Here is a 20004-nt window from a genome sequence, read left to right on the forward strand (position 1 = left end):
AACCTCTTACAATTTCTGAATTGCTTGTAGTGTGGTTTTTCAAAGTTAAGTGACAAAGAATTCGCTAGGAACCATTTATTAATGTCCACAAAAATTTCATTAAGCTATCTTTGTAAGACTGCATTTGATTTGCTATTTATTGCAGTGTTTGTATCGTATGCAAACAAAACAAACTTGGCATCTGGTAATGTTAGTAATGGAAGATCACCGACATGCGATGTCTGTTCAAAAAATTCCAAAACTTTGTCCACAAAATTTTTCTACACTTACCTTTTATTTATTGTGCATGGTCTCTCTTGAAATACTCTCTTCCACAATTGATACACTGCTCCCAGTGCCATTCCCACTTCTGAAAACAGTCTTGGTACACCTGTTGCTGGATCGTTCAAAGTGCCATCTGCGAATTTTCTTTTATCTAATCTATTGTTGCAAATCTTTGTCCTTTCAGTGTGGTTTTCAGCTTTGGAAATAAAAAAATATGTCTGCAGGGTAGTACGGAGGATGAGGCAGCACAGTGATTTCATTCTTTTCAGTAGTTACGCACCAAGAGGAATAAATGTGCTAGTACATTATCATGATGCAAGTGCCATGAATTGTCTTGCCATATTTCAAAACATTTCCTTCTCACATTTTCTCACAGGTGTCGCAACACATCCAAATAGTACCATCGACTAACAGTTTGTCCTGTGGCATGAATTCATGATGAACTAACCCTTCAAAGTAAAAGGAAACTATCAGCATGGTTTTGACATTTGACCTGGCGTGTTGAGATTTTTTCGGTCTTGGAAAACCTTTCCCAACCCATTGTGAAGACTGAACCTTGGGCTCAACATCATGACCATAGATCCACATCTCATCACCAGTTGTTATTTTCTTAAGGAACACCTTGTTCTCATTTGCAATCCAAAAGCTCTTCACAAATTGCGAGGAGAAGTTCTTTCTGGTCTTGACTCATGAGCCATGAGATGAACATGGAGGCAGCACGATGCATTCCAAGGTGCTGTGTCAGAATTTTATGACATGATGCTACTGAAATGTTAGATTCTTCTGCAATCTCTTTGACAGTCAGTCTTCAATTGGCTTGCACAATTTCATTGCTGTTCCTGACTTGACCATTGTCGATAAATGTCAAAGGGTGTCCTAAACAAGAGTCATCTTTAACTCCAATCTGGCCATTTTTGAACTCTGTGAACCATTCATAACATTGAGTACAGCTTAAGCACTCATCATAGTAGGCTTCCTGCATCCTTTAATGTGTCTCTGTAAAGGTTTTCTTGAGTGTCACAGAAAATTCAGTGCAGATGCATTGCTCCTCTAACTCTGCCATCTCAAAATTTGCAAACTGTGCTAAACAACATTCTATGCATTACAGCACTGAACAATTATTGACAGACATGGAGCAATGAAACTTCTGGCAGTTACACATTAAACACAGGCATGTGCATGGATGTGAACTGCATATTGCTCCAATACACCATTGGTATGAGCTTATGAATGTTCTGGAATTTTTTGAACAGACATTGTATGCAAGAAAAAGTGAGGGCTCTAAGATAGAACCTTATGGTATGCCACACGTAATTGGTTCACAGTTGAATGATGCCTGATAGCTTAATACATGTCTCTTACCTAATTATTCAATTTGTTTCCTGTCAGAGATACAGGATTTGAACAATTTTGCTGTGTTTCCTGTCACACCATAATATTCCAATTTATTTAATATATGCAGTCGAATGCCTTTGACAGATCACAGAATATACCAGTAACCTACAATGTATTGCCTAAATTTTTGCTGTTTGTGTAGATAGCTTTCTCAGTATCAGAATCCTTCAGAAATCTTTATTGCAGTTTTGACAGTATATTTGTTGTTGTGAAATGTGAAGAAGCTGATTGTATATAAGCTTTTTAAAAATTTTGGGAATGCCGGCAAAAGTGGAATTGGATAGAAATGTGATGGTATTTCTTTATCTGCTTTCTTAAACAAAGCCTTAATTTCAATGTGTTTCAACCAATCAGGAAATGTTCGCTGATAAATGACTACTTACACAGATCACTCAATATGTTACTAAACTCGGGAGCACACTGTTGTATTAATTTTGTTGATATTTTGTCATAACCGCTAGAATTTCTTGATTTTAAAGATTTATGGTGGACATTACTTTTACTGGGGTAGTGTGCGTCATATTCATATTACTGAAGTTAAGTGTAATGACTCCCCCCAGGGAGCTCGCCACTCTTTGGCAGGTTCGTGCTTGGCTACCACGGGGCCCCAGCCTTTGCAGCATTTTTTCCCTTCCGTGCTGCATCTCTGTCCTCTTGCTGTTCTTTTTCCTCTCCCTTGGAGAACATGTCTGGGGTGGTTTTGGGAATGTTCTGTGTTCTGTTGCTGATGTGCAAACAGTCTCACCTTTGTTTTTTGCTCCCTTTTCCTTTCTTTGTCTCCCTTATCCTCTTGTTCCTCCACTTCAATATTTGAGGACTCTCTTTATTCTTCTTCCTCCATGGCCCATGCATCTGACATATTACAAGTGACTGGGTAACGCGTAATTCCCAGCCCCGGGTTGACAATTAGGGATCGCATGTACCCCCTGGAACAGGCCAGGCCCAGGGAGGGATGATTGCCTGAGCTGTAACCTTCCCAAATTGCCAATTGGTCCCTCTGTCAGGTGTTTGAAAGGTGTGACCTGAGGTGCGAACAATCACCTAAGGCGGGTGCGTGCCCTTGTGAAGGCGGCCCCTAGTTGGAAAGAGCACACCATCGGAGATGCTGGCAATCATGGGGGATTTCCTCGTGATGAGTCAATCACCTTCCCACTCCACTTCTACAAAATGTAAACGCAATGAGGCTATTGATTCAAAGACCCTTCCCGCTGCACCACTGTTCCTCATGGTCTAATGTAGTGAAGACGGTCAGTGCTTCAGCACAGTAAATCTGTTTATTATTCAGAAAGGGGTAGATGCAGTTGCTGGCCATGTGAAATCCTGCTCTCGTTTATGGAATGGCACTTTGCTTTGGGAGACCACTTCTGATTCTCAAGCACAACTACTTGCTGCCTCACTTCTCCATGGTTCCACAGAACTTTGAACTCTTCCCGTGGTGTAATTTACACCAGGCTGCTCGACAGTGTAACCAAGGCCGAAATACAATCTTACCTCTCCGATCAGGGTGTTATTGCCATTCATTGTGTAATAAAAAAGATAGATTCCTCCTTAGTGCCCACCTGCACTCTCTTTCTCACCTTTGATAGAGTGGTGCTTCCATCCGAACTCAAAGCAGGCCATGAAATTATCACCATCCGGCAATACATTCCGAACCTGATGGGCTGTTACCAGTATCATCATTTTAACCACACTAGAACATCTTGTCGACACCCAGCCAAATGGGTTGCCTGTGGTAGGGATGCACATGAGGTCGATTGTCCACCTCCTCCTCCCCACTGTATCAACTGCAATGGTGGTCATGCAGCCTCCTCTCGGGGGTGTCCAGTGTATCTTGATGAGTGGGCTGTTCAAGAGATCCGGGTAAAAGAAAAGGTGCCTTATCCAATTGCTCGCAAGTTACTGGCTAGTTGCAAACCCTGTGTTCTCCCATCTGGTACATAAAGTTCTGTTCTTCTTACCCCTCATTCCATGAAGGACATGGCCATGTAGACATGCGACCTCCAATTCAGCTCTGAGGTTGTGAAATCGCCCAGTGTCAAGGTAGCATTGCCATCCCCCGTCCAGCTGTGCAACAAGCCATCAAACTCTCGCCCCAAGGGGCAAAACCACCAGCAACACAACTGGTAGGCTGGAAAGTTCAGAAGGAGTACTCCCATGAAGACTTCCTCCGTCCCTGCAGCCAAACAATACCTGAGTCTTCATCTAACCAGAAACACTCGAAGAAGTCCTCCAAAGGCAGACGATCTTCTCCTTCGCCACTTCTAAGATCCTCTTCGATGGTGTCGGCATGTGATACCTTAGCCTGGCCAACCTCTGTGCCGCCGGTGTGCACCAACAACCGTTTTTCAGTGTTGGACTCCATAGACCAACCGTACAAGCAAGCTGATGCTTCTGTGGACCCCATGGAGCAGGATCCTCCTGCTTCTGTGTGCTGTAGTAGCGCCTTTTCCACAGCTGTCACTCGGCAACCACCTAGGTGACATCCCCATGTCTCTTCATCATGACTCTCCTCTAATGGAACGTTTGCAGCCTTCGGTCCCACAAAGAGGATTTACGACAGCCGTTAGCATCACAGCATCCCCTTGTACTCTGTCTTCCGTAAATTAAATTGCACCCTAACAACCGCTTTGAGCTTTCGCATTTTGTACCGATTCATTTTGACCTTCCCCCTGAGGTTGGCATTCCCTCTCATGGGGGCATCATGCTGCTCATACAGGATGACATCCATAGTCAACCCATCTTGCTGACTACCAATCTTCATGCTGTGGCAGTTCACCTTTGCCTTCGCCACCTGACTTTTCCCCTCTGTACTATATATGTCCCTCCATCATTTCCATCATTTGCTGTCACCAGGGCAGACTCCCTCAACTTATTGGGCAGCTACCTCTCCCATTTTTGCTGCTCGGTGACTTTAATGCACATCATCTCCTTTGGGGTTCTCCAAGGACCTGTCAGAGAGGTGCCCTCTTGGCTGACCTGCTTAACCGACTTAACCTCTTCTGCCTTAATGCTGGAGCACCCACTTTCCTTTCCTACTTCTCACACACCTATTCCCATTTGGACCTATCCTTTTGCACTGCCCAGCTTGCCCATTGTCTTGAGTGGTCCATTCTTTCTGACACCTACTCGAGCGACTATTTCCAGTGTGCTATCCATTTGCTGACCCTTAACCCATCCGAATGCATGCCTAAATGGAAGCTTCCTAGGGCCGACTGGCAGCTTTACTCCTCCCTGGCGACTTCCAAAGAACAAGATTTCCCCAGTTGTAATGACCACGTCGAATATCTCACAAAAATTATCCTTACTGCTGCAGAGTGTTCCATCCCCCGCACTTCCTCTGTACCACATTGTGTCCCAGTCCCTTGGTGGACTGAGGCATGCCATGATGCAGTTCGCGCACATAGACGTGCTCTCCACATTTTGAATTGCCGCCCTACACTGGAAAGCTGCATTCATTATAAACAGATGTGTGCAAAGTGTCGTCGCGTTCTTCGAGGTAGCAAAAGAGCTAGCTGGATTTCATTCTCTAGTTCTTTTAACAGTTCCACACCTTCCTCTGTCATGTGGGCCAACCTCTGATCGCACTCTGGAACCAAGATCCATTCCCCAATTTCCAGCCTGACAGGAGCTGACGGTGTCATCATGGATAGTATTGCTATCTCCAACACCTTGGGCCTCCATTTTGTGAAAATTTTGAGCTCTTCCCACTATTACCCTGCCTTCATCCATTGGAAACGAGTGGGGGGGCTTGGGCAATACCCTTCTCTTCTCCAAATCGTGAGTGCTACAATGCCATCTTTACTAGGAGGGAGCTAGATTGTGTTCTCAGTTCATCCAAATCCTCTGCCCCAGGGCCACACACCATCCAAATTCAGATGTTGCAGCACCTTTCTCTTGCGGGCAAGCACTTTCTGCTTAACACGTACAACCGCATCTGGACGCTGGTATGAAGCCACCGTCATACCCATACCTAAGCCCACTAAGGACAAAACCTTCTTTCTAGCTACTGCCCCATCTCTCTTACCAGCTGCGTTTGCAAGGTGATGGAACGCTTGATTCACACCCGGCTGGTGTGGTGGCTCAAGTCTCGACATTTACTAATGAATGCACATTGTGGATTTCAAGCGCAGCATTCTGCAGTTTACCATCTTGTTACTTTGTCCACCCATGTCATGAATGGTTTTCTGCAGAAATCCCAGACTGTGGCCATGTTTCTCAATTTGGCGGAGGCCTACGACACCTGCTGGAGAACTACGTACTCTTTACACGTGGAGCTTCCTGCCCTGTTTCCTTCAGGCATTTTTACAAGATAGAGTTTTCAAGATACGTCTGTGTTCTGCCTTGTTGGATGCCTTTATCCAGGAAAACGGTGGCCTCAAGGTTCTGTCCTCAGTGTCATCCTCTTTGCTATCACCAGTAACCCTATAAAATGCCTGTCTCCCGCCGGGCATCTCCGGCTCTGTTCTTATAGATGATTTTGACATCTATTGCAGTTTTCCATGGACCTGTCTCACTTCAGCACTGTCTTGCTTGTCTTTACTCCTGGAGCATTGACAATAGCGTCCGCTTTGCCCCTGACAAAACCGTCTGTATGAATTTCTGGTGGCACAAATGGTTTCTCCCACCATCTCTGCATCTTCGGCCTGTTGCCCTTCCATTCATTGAAACTACAAAATTTCTGGGGCTCATGCTTGATAGGAAATTCTCTTGGTCCTCCCATGTGTCTTACCTGGCAATCTCCTGTGTGTCCTCAATGGTACTACCTGGGGTGCTGATCGAACCACCCTCCTCCATTTGTACCGGTCCCTTGTCCATTCAAAACTCAACTATGGGTGCTTTGTTTATGAGTCTGGATGCCCTTCCCTCTTACACTGTCTCCAAACTATCCACCATCATGGCATCCGTTCGGCCACAGGCGCCTTTTACACCATCCCAGTTGAGAATCTGTATGCTGAAGCCGCTGAACAACCACTATCCTACTGCTGTGACTTTCTCCTCAGCAGGTAAGCATGCCTTTTGTCTGCCATGTGTGGCCACCCCTTCTATGCCTCCTTCTTTGATGATTCCTTTGATTATCAGTATGGGGCTCGTCCCTCTTCTCTGTTACCTCCTGGAGTCCACTTTCGCCACTTGCTGCGGCGGCTGAACTTCACACTATCTGCAACTTTCCTAGTGGGTGTGAACCCTTCACCACCTTGCCTTCATGAAGCGGCCCATGTTAACCTTGGCCTTCATTCGCTTCCTAAGGACAGTACTCCAGCCTCAGTCTATTGCCTCCAGTTTCACGACCTTTGCATGGAGCTTTGCTATAGTACCTTTGTCTACACTGGTGGCTCTCGAACTGATTGTGGGGTCAGGTGTGCCTTTGTCGTTGGCACCCATGTCTTTTGATATCAGCTTCTGGCACACTCCTCAGTGTTTACAGCCAAGCTCTTTGCCTTGTATCAGGCCACGAAGTACATCTGGCAACACAGTCTTTCCAATTGTGTCCTCTGCTCGGACTCACTCAGTGCCTTCCAAAGTCTATGTTCGCTGTGCTCTGCTCATCCCTTAGTGCAATGGGTTCAGGAAAATTGTCACTTGCTCACTCTTCGTGAAGCCAGTGTCATATTTCTGTGGGTCCCTGGTCATGTTGGTCTGCCAGGAAACGAGGCTGCTGATGTTGCTGCCAGGGCTGCAGTCCTTGTACCACAGCCCGTGAGTACCTATATTCCCTCCGATGATCTCTGTGTTGCTATCTGTCAGGAGGTGGTGTCCCTTTGCTCCGCCAGTGGTCCTCCCTTCCCAGTAATAAGCTTTGGCTTATTAAGCCTCTCCCAGCACCTTTGATGACCTCTTCTTGGCCTTCCTGCCAGGAGGAGGTTATTTTAACTCTGCTGCATATTGGGCACTGGCTTTTCAGCCATCATCATTTGCTAAGGGGTGTTACCCCACCACTTTGTACACATTGCACCCAAATTTTAACTGTCTGCCACTTCCTGCTGTAATGCACTTTTTTCTAACAATTTACATTCCAGTTTGGGTTTGCCGTCTGATTTATCAGCCGTTTTAGCGAATGACGTGGGCTGTCGACTGCGTTTTACTTTTTATCTGCTGAAGCAATATGGCAAAGGCCATTTAATTTTTAGTTTTGGACCTCCATTTCTGTATGGAATATTTTTTTAGCCCTTTTTCCACATGTCTGTTTTTAGCTGTCTTCTATTATGTCCATTGGGACTGACGTATAGTCATTTAACGCCTCTCTGTGTTTTCGTGTTCTGTAGTTTTGACTTCGGCACATATGATGCCAGTTATTTTTTGTGCCCTAAAGCAAAACAAAACCAAGTGTAATGACTGGTCTGAGGTACTCCCTGGCAGTGTATGCTGAACATGACAACTTCACCTTTCTAGTAACAGTTATGAAATGTTTCCACAGTAACATGGCACATTGTCATCCATGAAAGTCCCATCGTTTTTTTCAGAATGTGAAGTCTATGAATGGCTGCAAATGGTCTCCAGGTAGCCGAACAAAACCATTTCCAGTCAATGATTGGTTCGATTGGACCAGGAGACCCACTTCATTCTATGTAAAAACAATCTACACCATTATGGATCCACCACCAGCTTGCACCATGCCTTGTTGACATGGCTTCATGGGGTCTGTGCAACACTTGAACCCTACCATCAGCTCTAACCAACTGAAATTGGGACTCATCTGCCCAGGCCAGCGTTTTCCAGTTATCTAGGGTCCAACCAATATGGTCACAAGCCCAGATTAGATGCTGCACACAATGCCATGCTGTTACCAAAGGCATTTGCTTCAGTCGCCTGCTGCCATAGCCCATTCACATCAGATTTCACTGCACTGTTCTTGTAGTAGCCACCAGAAAGATCGCGGGAGGCGCACATTGGCACGGCGCGTCACGGACGGTAGTTGCCACAAGTAGAGTCCCGTCCACCAGAGGGCACGCGAGAATTCGGATGCGACCTCTGCCGGCGTAACAACAAGAACAACAACAACTACTCCAGCAGCACGGGCCGTGCCCGGTCAGTTAACATCGGGCATGCCTAGGACACAGTCCCGGTCTACGCTAAGTGAAGTGCGACGTAACGTGAACAGTGTTACTACACAATTGGCGACGAGTAGGGTCGTTCTTTCGCGTGTTGCGTCGTTGTTCCGGTTTCACAGCTTCTCCACGGCATGGAGGATTTGGTGCGGGTTTTGGTGGCGCAGCAGACGGAGCTCATGGCCACCATGAAACAAGTGCTTCCGGTGTTGCTCTCCACGCCGTGTGCTCCGGCGCAGTTTCCTCCTCCCTTTCCCCCGTATGACGAGATGGCGGAGGATTGGGACACATATGAACATCGCCTTCAGCAGCATTTCCAGGCGTTTCATGTTGCCGATGCGGAGGTATGCCGTGCTCTCTTCTTGTCTTGGATATCTCCCTCACTGTATCAAGTTTTGCGGCAGCTAGCGCCGTTGCAGGAACCCTCGTCCTTGTCTTTTGACGCATTGTGTTCATTGCTGTCTTCATATTATCGCCGCCGCACGCATGTTGTGGCGGCTAGGGTCGAGTTCTATCAATGCAAGAAACAGCCCCATCAGTCTTACCGGGCTTGGGCCGCTACCCTGCACGGTCTTAGTCGCAAGTGTCATTTTGTCACGGAGCAGTCGCGAGAGTTGTATGCCCACGTTATGGTACGCGACGTCATTGTTCATTCGGCCCCTGATAGGGAGGTCCGGCAACGGGCCCTGCAGTTAGAAGACCCTTCCCTCGAGGAAGTCCTGTCCATTGCTCAATCGTATGAAGTCTCTCACGCAGCAGGTCAACAGCTGGAAGCGTGGTGCGACGTTGCGGAGGTTCAGGGCGGCGCGACCGCGTCCACTGTGTCCGGGGTGGACGACGTGCGAGCGGTACAATCCGGCCGTTACGGCCGCTCCCGCGCGGCGCGTAAACAGAATTCCGGCCGCCGGCCCCTGTTGCCATCCTGTGCGTCGTGCTATATACATCATGATCGGTCAGAGTACCCCCAGCGTTGGGCCGTTTGTCGCAAATGTAATAAAAAAGGTCACATTGCTGAAGTTTGCCGCTCAGCCTCAAAAGAATCGAAGGAAGCAAGTACAGCGGACAAGCGGACATGGACGTTGACATTCAGGAAGTTTCATCGGGCCAGGCTCCCGAGGCATCGGCATGCAAACTCTTTATCGAGGTGTCGGTTCGGTCGCGCGGTTACATCTGCAAGTAGATACGGGCGCGGCAGTTTCGTTGTTGAATGCACAAACTTATTCCGAACTTGGATCGCCCCCGTTGGCGCCAGTTTACCGGCATCTACGCGGTTATGATAAACAGTTCATTCCCCTACTGGGTCAATTCACTACCGACGTGACTTACAAATCAGTCACTCAGCCTATTACTTTTATTGTTGTCAGTGATGCGAGCTCCGCTAACCTTTTTGGCCTGGATGCCTTTCAAGCTTTCGGTTTTTCTATCGCTGACACCATACAGTTGGTCTCCGCAGACGTTCCCTATCACTCATTGGAATCTTTGATCTCAGACTTTCCAGATATTTTTGAGGAGGGCCTGGGGCGTGTTTCCGATTTTGAAGCTCACTTAACGTTGAAGGCGTCGGCTCGCCCGCGTTTTCTATGCGCGAGGCAGATCCCCTTGGCTCTCCGCCCTCAGGTAAAGGAAGAGCTAGACCGGCTGACAGCCCTAGGGGTCGTTCTTCCCGTTTCTTCCAGTGAGTGGGCTTCGCCCCTCGTTATTGTCAAGAAGCCCTCGGGGAAAATTACGTCTTTGTGGCAATTTCAAGGCCACCATTAATTCCCAATTGGTGGTGGACACCTATCCTTTGCCTCGTGCTGATGAATTGTTCTCCGCCGTGGCGGGAGGCCAATATTTTTCGAAAATCGATCTGTCGGAGGCTTATCATCAGATACCACTTGATGAGGACTTCAAGCGGCTGGCAGTCGTCAACACCCCGCTTGGCCTTTACCAATACCAGCGGTTGGCCTTTGGAATATCCAGTGCCCCGGCGATATTTCAGCGTTATCTTGAGCATGTCACGTCGACAATCCCTCATTGTATTAATTACCTGGATGACATAATTGTCACAGGCCGCAGCACGAAGGAACACTTGCACAACCTTTGCACCCTCTTTCTCAAATTCAGGTCTGTGGGCTTGCGTTGCAACCTGCATGAGTCAACCTTCTTCCAACCGTCCATTGAGTATGTGGGCTACACCATATCTCGGCATGGCATCCAGCCACTAGGAAGTTTGGTCCAAGGTATCGTCAACCTTCCTCGGCCCACTTCGCTGAAAGAGTTACAAGCTTTTTTAGGCAAGATAGCCTATTACCACCGGTTCATTCCCAGGGCTTCCACTATAGCCCATCCCCTGTACTGCCTTCTGCACAAGGGTGTTCCTTTTGATTGGTCGCCTGCATGCGAGCGAGCGTTCACCTCGTTGAAGGGCCTCCTCACGTCAGCCCCTTGTTTGGCTACTTTTGATCCCCATAAGCCGTTGGTCCTGGCTACAGATGCTTCGCAGTATGGGGTGGGGGCGGTCCTGGCCCATCGCAACGCAGATGGTTCCGAGCAACCACTGGCGTTTGCGTCGAAAACGCTTAGTCCCGCGCAGGCCCATTACTCCCAGGTGGAAAAAGAGGCTTTGGCCATTGTCTACGCTGTTACCAAGTTTCACCCTTTCTTGTATGGCACGAAGTTTCAGTTAATCACTGACCATAAGCCGTTAATATCGTTATTTGGCCCCGCCTCTCAGATTCCGGATAGGGCGGCCCACAGACTACAGCGCTGGGCCTTGTTCCTCTCTAAGTACCATTATGACATTCATTTTTGCCCTACAGGACAGCATGCCAACGCCGACGCTCTTTCCCGGCTTCCGGTGGGCCTGGATCCTACATTCGATCGAGAGGAGATTATGTGTTTTCATTTGGATGTGGCGTCCCGCCAAGCGGTTGATGGCTTCCCGATCACTAGTTCTCGAGTCGCCAGGGAAACGGCGGCTGACCCGGTTCTCCGGCAAGTAGTTCGCCTCATTCAGCAGGGGTGGTCATCCCGCCCTCCGGGCCGGGCCTCGGACCCTCTTCGTAATTATTTTCTTCTATGAGACAGCCTCTCGGTCTTGGAAGGAGTTCTCCTTCTGGCTACGGATGATACAGCTCCTCGCGTGGTTGTTCCTGCAAGTTTACGAAGGGAGGTCCTCACGTTATTACATGCGGGGCACTGGGGTGTTTCCCGTACTAAAACCTTGGCTCACAGACATGTGTACTGGCCTGGTATTGACAGAGAAATTGAGCACTTGGTGGCCGCCTGTTCCCAGTGTGCGAGCCAACAAGCATCTCCCAGGGCAGCGTTCTCTTCATGGCCGCCGGCAACCCAAGCATGGGAACGTGTTCACATCGATTTTGCGGGCCCGTTTCTCAATGGCTTTTGGCTCATTGTCATTGATGCTTATTCCCGATTCCCATATGTGGTTCGCTGCTCCTCAACCACTTCAGAAGTTGCAATCCAGGCACTAGCAAAAATCTTTTCTGTGGAAGGTCTGCCAATCACCCTGGTCTCGGACAATGGACCGCAGTTTATTTCGCAGGCCTTCCAGGATTTTTGTAGGCGCTTCGGTATTCGGCACGTTTGCTCTCCCCCCTTCCATGCACAATCGAATGGGGAAGCCGAGCGCATGGTGCGCACATTTAAGACGCAGATGAAAAAGTATGTGCATGAATTTCCTGCAGACGAAGCATTGACGTTTTTCTTGACGGCATACCAGACCACACCAATGGGAGAACGCAGCCCCGCAGAGCTCCTCCATGGGCGTCAACCTCGGACTCTGCTGCACCTCCTCCGGCCTGGTCCTCGCCAGCCTTCACAAAACGGAGTACCTGGCTTTCCACTGGGTATGTCGGTCTGGGCCCGTGGGTTTGGTCGCAATCCACGTTGGATACCGGCGGTGGTCCTGCGCCGAAATGGCCGCCGGCTCTATACCTTGCAGGCGGGGGATCGGGTGGTACGTCGTCACCAAAATCAGCTACGTCCACATTCGGGCACCCACCCTCCGACCTCTCGGACACCGGCTTCCCCATTGCCGGCACCTGTATTGGTTTCACAGGGAACGTTACCTCCTCTCCCCGCTGTGACTCTGCCGCACTGCGCTAGTTCTCAGCCTTGGCAGCCTCCAGTAGCTCCAGCACCGGCATCGCCGTCATTCGAGATGCCCCAGCGAGAGCCGGCCCCCCTAGCAGGCCCGGTTTCTCAGGGGGCTAGTTCACCTGTGGTCGTCCCTTCCCCTTCGTCCCCGCCACTGGGTCTTGCCCATCCCGAGGTGGAACAGGATCCGGAGTTCGACAGCTTGTCGTCCGTTCTGTCCCGGGCGCCAGTTGTGGGACGATGGGGGCCTCTTCGTGTGGGTCACTTCCAGCCGTATTCGAAGGTTCCGGCTCGAGGGTTGGCAGATCCCCTCGACTCCGGCAATCCAATGGATGTGGAGGTCATCGCTCCTGCCCGACGCTCCACCTTCCGATGCAGTGGATCACAGTGGCTTCACCCCCCGAAGGAGGAGGAGTGTAGTAGCCACCAGAAAGATTGTGGGAGGCGCACATTGGCACGGCGCGTCACGGACGGTAGTTGCCGCAAGTAGAGTCCCGTCCACCAGAGGGCACGCGAGAATTCGGATGCGACCTCTGCCGGCATAACAACAAGAACAACTCCGGCAGCACGGGCCATGCCCAGTCAGTTACCATCGGGCATGCCTAGGACACAGTCCCGGTCTACGCTAAGTAAAGTGCGACGTAACGTGAACAGTGTTACTACAGTTCTATCGCTTACATTCATATTACATCTCACATTGTTTTCTGCATTTATTTAATGTAGTGTTGCTGTTCCGTTAGCACTAACAACTCCATGCAAATGCAGCTGCTCATGGTCATTAAGTGAAGGCAGTCAGCCACTGCATTGTCCATGATGAGAGTTAATACCCAAAATTTGGTACTCTCAGCACACTCTTGATATTGTAGATCTCAGAATATTAAATTCCCTAACAATTTCTGAAGTGGAGTGTCCCATGCATCTAGCTCCAACTAACACTTTGCATTCAAAGTCTGTTAATTCCCATAATGCGACTGTAATCTCATCCGAAAAGTTCTCACATGAATCATCTGAGTACAAATTACAGCTCTGACAGTGCACTGCCATTGTATATCTTGTGTACATGATACTACCTCCATCTGTATATGTGCATTTTGCTATTCCATGCCTGTTGTTACCTCAGTGTATATGTATTTGAGTACTTGTAAATGAGGCAAATCCATTACAGTACATGAATTATATCAAAACTGCCTATTTTCCCATTTAATCTTTCACTCAAAACTGTGAAATTTTTTGAAACTTGGCATCTATAAAAAATTAATTTTGCCAAAAATATGCATCTACTACTGATGGTGGACATTTATTGTTAGTTTTCAACAAAGTAGCTCACTGCTTCCCAGTCAGGATCACAGTTATGTACTCTGACAGAGTATTTGGTCCCGTTGAAAAGGAATTGAGAAAACTTGAAACCATAATCTTACCATCACACTATCTTGAGTTTCTGAGCCAGCATGGTACCTGTATGCTTCAGGGCCAGGAGTGGAATGTGTGCAATTTCCACTGACAACAGATTAATGAAAAAGAAGCTACAATTCAAAATATCTGAAGCCAGAATTCTTTATTCATAAAAAAGAAACAAAGGTACTACCATCTCCAAATACAAAACAACATACACTTCCTCTCCGATCAATGTTGAAGTGGAGAAAACTGACATGGATAGTTTCAAGGACACTGATGAATCAGTTGTAGCAAAATCTAGAAACGATGTGTCAAAAAAGCTGATGATGTAAACAAACTTAAGAAACTTTTGATACATCTTCAGAAGCAGCTCAAGAGTTCTATGGGAAGACCTTAGAGTGTTGCAATAAACATAACAATGAAAATAATAAAGCTTAGTACCTTAATGAGTCAGTTTACTAAATTATTATTTATCGGAAGGTTAAAATAAACTAGAAAATTACTGCTATAAAGCAAGAGTTCAGGTTTGGCAAGAACATAATTTTTACATTTTTTTATTTGGAACTGAAAACTGATAGAAATGTTTCTCCACTGTTCTATTACATATCTAAAGTTATTTGTAAAATATAATTTTTTAAGGAACCAGCAATGTGTATTGTACAAGCAGTTCAATAAAACATGTCTCCTGAAAAATGTGTTTTTTTTTTGTAGATGTTGACTTTTCTGAAAATGGTCCTCAATTAAAGGCTCCACCTACTACTACTGTATGCTCAGGATATTTCTGTAATATTGAGTTTAGGCTGTTTTTGAATGACATTATGACTGATGTTTCTGAACTAATTGTTGGTAGAAACACTGTCATTAATTTAAGTTCACCATTTTTGGTTACTCTTGCCCATATTCATTCATAATCATATTGATTTTGGATTTTACTGAACTTAATGCTTCTGTTTGTATATATGAGGGTCCTAATTTTAGTTTGAAGCACTGAATTTTGTGTAAAATTGGTCTTTAGTGTAATTTAACAATATATAAAAGATAATTTGAATACAAGACAATTAGTAATTATGTTGTATGAATTGGCTGATACCATAATCATAATATCACAAGCTACCATTATAAAGGAAGCGGCCACAGCTGAAGGTGCACAGTGACAAGCTGAAACAGCTAGTGGTTGGGTTGATAACAACGGGAGAGTGTAGCACATAACAGTGTGTACTTCAGTTTGAACTGTACTTCCATTTTGAATATCGTTATGGTGGCAACACTGATGACAGCTGTATTGGCATGATTCAGCTATATGTTTCTGTTTTGGAAATTAAGAAGAAACAAACATCCCGTAAAGTTTTTCTTCGTTATTCAAACCACATTGTCACTTCACACATCAAATGGGGCCAGGTAGCTGAAACTCTGCACAAAATGGTGCCAATGAAGATAAGTATGTCCACAGGAATTGTGGACATGAGTATTCACTAATGAAGGCTTGATTGAATGCCAGAAATGAACATAAATAATGAAATGAATAAGGATAACACCTTCTGAATGGTTGAGTTATTGACAGGCACATAAAAAAAGACTTAAAATATTGTTAGCTTTTGGATGATTCCTTCTGTAGTTGTAAGCTACATAGTATACATTCACAAACACATATGCACATGTTTGGCTGCATTGTCCTGACTATTACATTTTGCTGCCAATGCAGCTTGTTGAGGTGAGAAGCTGTGTCAGGTGATGGGTGAGGGAAGAAAAGAAGCATGGAGGGAATGGTAGCATTGGGGGAAAAGGGGGGGGGGGGGGGGCGGATTGACTAGGAGTGAGAGGCAGCAACTCAGTGGATAGGAATGTGACACTGGTAAGCTTGATCTGATGTCAGTTTCATCGCTATCAACACTATTAGCGACTAGAGATTATGTGTTAGTGATCTTTAGACTACAGTTATAACTGATGGACATAGACACACATTCAATACATCCTTTGATCCTGTAATCCTTCAGGCTCCAGTCTCCACTAGTACTTGTGCCTTGCTCTTCTCCATCCCTGCCTCATGTCACTACTTTCTCTCATCCTGAATTCACATGATCCTCTCCACAGTTTTCCTCTTTCTCTGTTCTATCTGTCCTTCCCAATACACAGTTCTGTGTCACCCATGTCTTCTATTGTGCCGTGCTTTACTAGGCATGTTCCCATTGGGGATGGTATGCACTTGCCTGCCTCTGCCTTTGAACTGGCTTTCCCAGTTACAGTTTAACATGGATTCTGAATCCAATATATCTTGGCATTTTTCACATTAACCAATCATCTCCAAAAGTGAAAGCCCCATAAGTGACAGAAAAATGCTAGAACTGACTGCTATACTATCTTGTGTACTTTTAAAGATATGTTAAGAAAATGTAATTGTCTTATATGTATAATGTCTATACTTTAAATGAGATTTACTGCTTTGCTCAACTTCTTGCTTTTCTTCTCTTTGCAGTATTATTCTGTTTCTTTGGATTGGTAACTACACAACTTTTGCTGATAAGATTCAGTCTTCTTTGTGAAGAAAGGCACCATATCCATGGCAGATATGGTGGCAGCAAGATACGTTTGTTCAGAAATGTTTGGAACATGAACATGAAAACAATGTCAGCTTTCATCATTGGTGTTGTTTATACCATAGTAAGTTGTAATTACTTTTTGGTATTACTGATATTGAAAATTCTGGGGTTAAAATTAGTTGTATTAATTTCAGGTTTAGCAGTATGTAATAATAACATATATGTTTACCACTAATCATATAAAACTGAAACATAATGGAGAGAGTATTTTGCTTTTCTACAGGGTACTGCAGAATGACATTTTAAAAATTTGGGGGATTGTGGAGGATAAAATTCAGAACATTATTCATTAGAGAAGCTATAGCTCAAATTGTGAAAGAAAGTTTCTACAACATTATGCACTTACTGTGCATTCAATAGACTGAATGAAACACCCGAATACTGTGGTTTTTAAAAATGTTTGTTGACAATACAACAATGGACTTTGTTTGGACTTTGTTTGGTCTGATTCTCTGTGAGATTCCACACTCTCCTCTAATGGTATCAAGCACTGTAAAGATGTGCTCGATAAGCTCAGGTACTGTCCCTAATGGTGTTGAGTAGACAAGGACTTTAGGTATTGCCCCAGAGGAAAAAGTTGAGAGACATGATGTTTGGGGACTGCTTATTGCAAGGGATTGGGCATCCTTTTCCATTTACTCTCTGCTGAGGTTGTCTGTGAGATATGCCTTGGCACGATGATCAAAGTGCACTGGAGCACCATAGTTCTGAAACTATAAACTAGTGCCCACTTGTACGGGAATGTACTTTGGACGTTCTGACAAATTCGTTCTCTAGAAAGTTCAAACACCATGCACCATTGAAACTATATGGTAAGATGTGTGGTCCAGTGATCTCCAAGAATTCCAGCCCAATTGTTTACCAAGAATCTAATCTGGTAACTTCTCATACAAGCAGTGCATGGATTTTCAACAGCCCAGTGGTGGCTGTAGAAACTTTATTTCACACTTCTGAGCATAAGATCCTTATATTGAAATGTTCTGAATGTCATTCTATAGCACTGTGTATAATAGTGGTGAGTGAAACTACCGGAACCATTCACTTTCAGTTGAAATACAGAAATGTCTGCAACCAATCTGTAATGTTACTGACTTGGATTTTATTTCAGTAGTAGTGCTGCTTTTGATCTTTGGCATCTGTCTTCCAGCTCTTATTTGGTTTAGTTACAAGCTTGTCAGGTGATGATCACAAAAAGTCACAATCTCTTCACATTATTGACATCAGTAAAACAGTGACAATCAGATTGCATTCAGTAATTTAGACAGTTCATGTGTCACAAGTGAGCACATGCACTACGATTCTTTTGAAAGAATGGAAAATTTTAACTGTACACTTTCACTGATGAGTTCTGTCTAACAAACAGCATGAAATTGGTTGTAGTTACTTAGTCACTGCAAATAGTAACTTTTCACATGAAAACTTATTACATGATGACAGTCTTTCTCATTGTGCCTGTCTGTATCTCTATGGGTCATCTTTATGATGAGTAAAGTAATATTGAGATTCTAACATGGACTTTCTGTTGTTTGATACTTAATGCGCTGTGGTACTACACGTGATTAAAGTACACATAATAAAATACCATACCTAATAAAACATAGAGTCAGATTTGTCCACATGGTTAATAGTTAAATATGGAAGTAAATGTTCCTAAGTTACTTGCTAAGTAATAAAAGAATAGAGGGCATACAATAAAATTTCCCAGTGTGGTTAATAGAAAAACATGAGCCAACATTATTTAGTTACTAGCAATTTATTATACCCATAAGAAAAGATACCAGAAGGGACAAAAAACAGCATCAAAAGTTGGTACAAACAAAAATTATTATGAGTTATTTAGTAAATAAGGACTATTTTTGAAGAGTTTCCATGTTCCTTAAGAGTGTAAAAAGCTTCCTCTTTCAGCAGTTTTTGGGTCTTAATTCTAAAGATATTAAGAGAGACAGCATGTGTCTGCACAGGTAGCATGCTGAAAAGTTTAATTCCTGTAGTAAATAACTTTTTTTACAAATTACATTGAGCAAATGTTGAATGCAAAACTGACCATTGTTCTACAAAAATAGTTAACACAAACTTCTAGAATATGAATTAAAATACATGGTTACATGCATAATTTTAAATTTTTAGAAAGAATTTTTTTTCTTTAAGAAAACAATATAAATAAAAATGTAAATATTCATTTGTTCAAACTTGTAAATCACCAAAAGCTTTCACCAATTGCTTTGAAATTTTGACACAACGTTGCATTTGAACATGAGTGTTTTTTTGCGTACCTGGTGGAAAGCCATATGTGTAAAGGGATACATCATTAGCAAAAATCTCGGGTTCATCTGTTCTCTCTCTCTCTCTCTCTCTCTCTCTCTCTCTCTCTCTCACACACACACACACACACACACAATAAATAAAAACATTGTGACAAAATTTCAAAGGAGTCAGTGTAGAACTTCGGGGATTTAAGCATCTGAACAAAGAACATGAAGTTTTTGCTAACAACATATCCCCTATGGTGCCACAGTAGGTATATAAAAACACACATCTATTAGAATCCAGCAACATGTCAGAATTTCAAAGCATTTGGTGAACAACTTTCAGAGATTTATGGTTTTGTACAAATGAACATTTACATCTACACAAATGAAAATGTAAATGTTTGTGTGTTCCAAATCTGAAAACCTCCACAAGTTCTTTACCGATTGCTTGGAAATTGGGACACAATGTTGCATTTGAATATGTGTGTGTTTTTATGTATCTATTTTTTAAAACAAGTATAAATAAATATGTGATATGTAAAGGGGAAATGTTATTATCAGAAATTTAGAGAAGTTCTTGACCCACATACTTCATATTTTTACACAATATTCTACAATAGTGCAATGTTGTTAGTAAACAGGAAAGTTACATTTATGGATTATTAGTTTATGATTAGAACACTACTACAGAATCTGAATAAGCAATAACAATAAATAAGGCTCAAGGTAAGAGAGAGGGGGAAAGAGGAGGACAGAGGGGTGGAACAGAGACGGGGGAGAAAGATATGAGGATGTACATCCAGTTCCCGTGCATATTAGAAATGTGCTCTTTTGTATGTAGAGTCTCTGTCTGTTGTGAAGAACAAAACAATTCAAATTCTGATTATATTGAACTCACAATCAGCGTACTTCGTTGAGTCCATGGCCTTAGCCTGACCCCCAGCATCTATTAGTACT

The 20004-nt window shown here is 44.6% G+C and overlaps 1 protein-coding gene across 3 annotated transcripts in view; it reads left to right on the forward strand.

Annotated features, from left to right (window-relative positions):
- The window catches only part of LOC126236637 (stimulator of interferon genes protein homolog), a 351257-nt gene that overhangs the window by 193877 nt on the left and 137376 nt on the right, over positions 1-20004 (forward strand). For all 3 annotated transcript variants that reach the window (XM_049946092.1, XM_049946090.1, XM_049946091.1), the window contains one exon: positions 16675-16859. In XM_049946092.1, coding sequence (XP_049802049.1) covers positions 16675-16859 — 185 coding nt within the window. The remainder of the gene's footprint in view (positions 1-16674; positions 16860-20004) is intronic.

This window comes from Schistocerca nitens, chromosome 2 (genome assembly GCF_023898315.1).
Source record: "Schistocerca nitens isolate TAMUIC-IGC-003100 chromosome 2, iqSchNite1.1, whole genome shotgun sequence".
NCBI lineage: Eukaryota > Metazoa > Arthropoda > Insecta > Orthoptera > Acrididae > Schistocerca > Schistocerca nitens.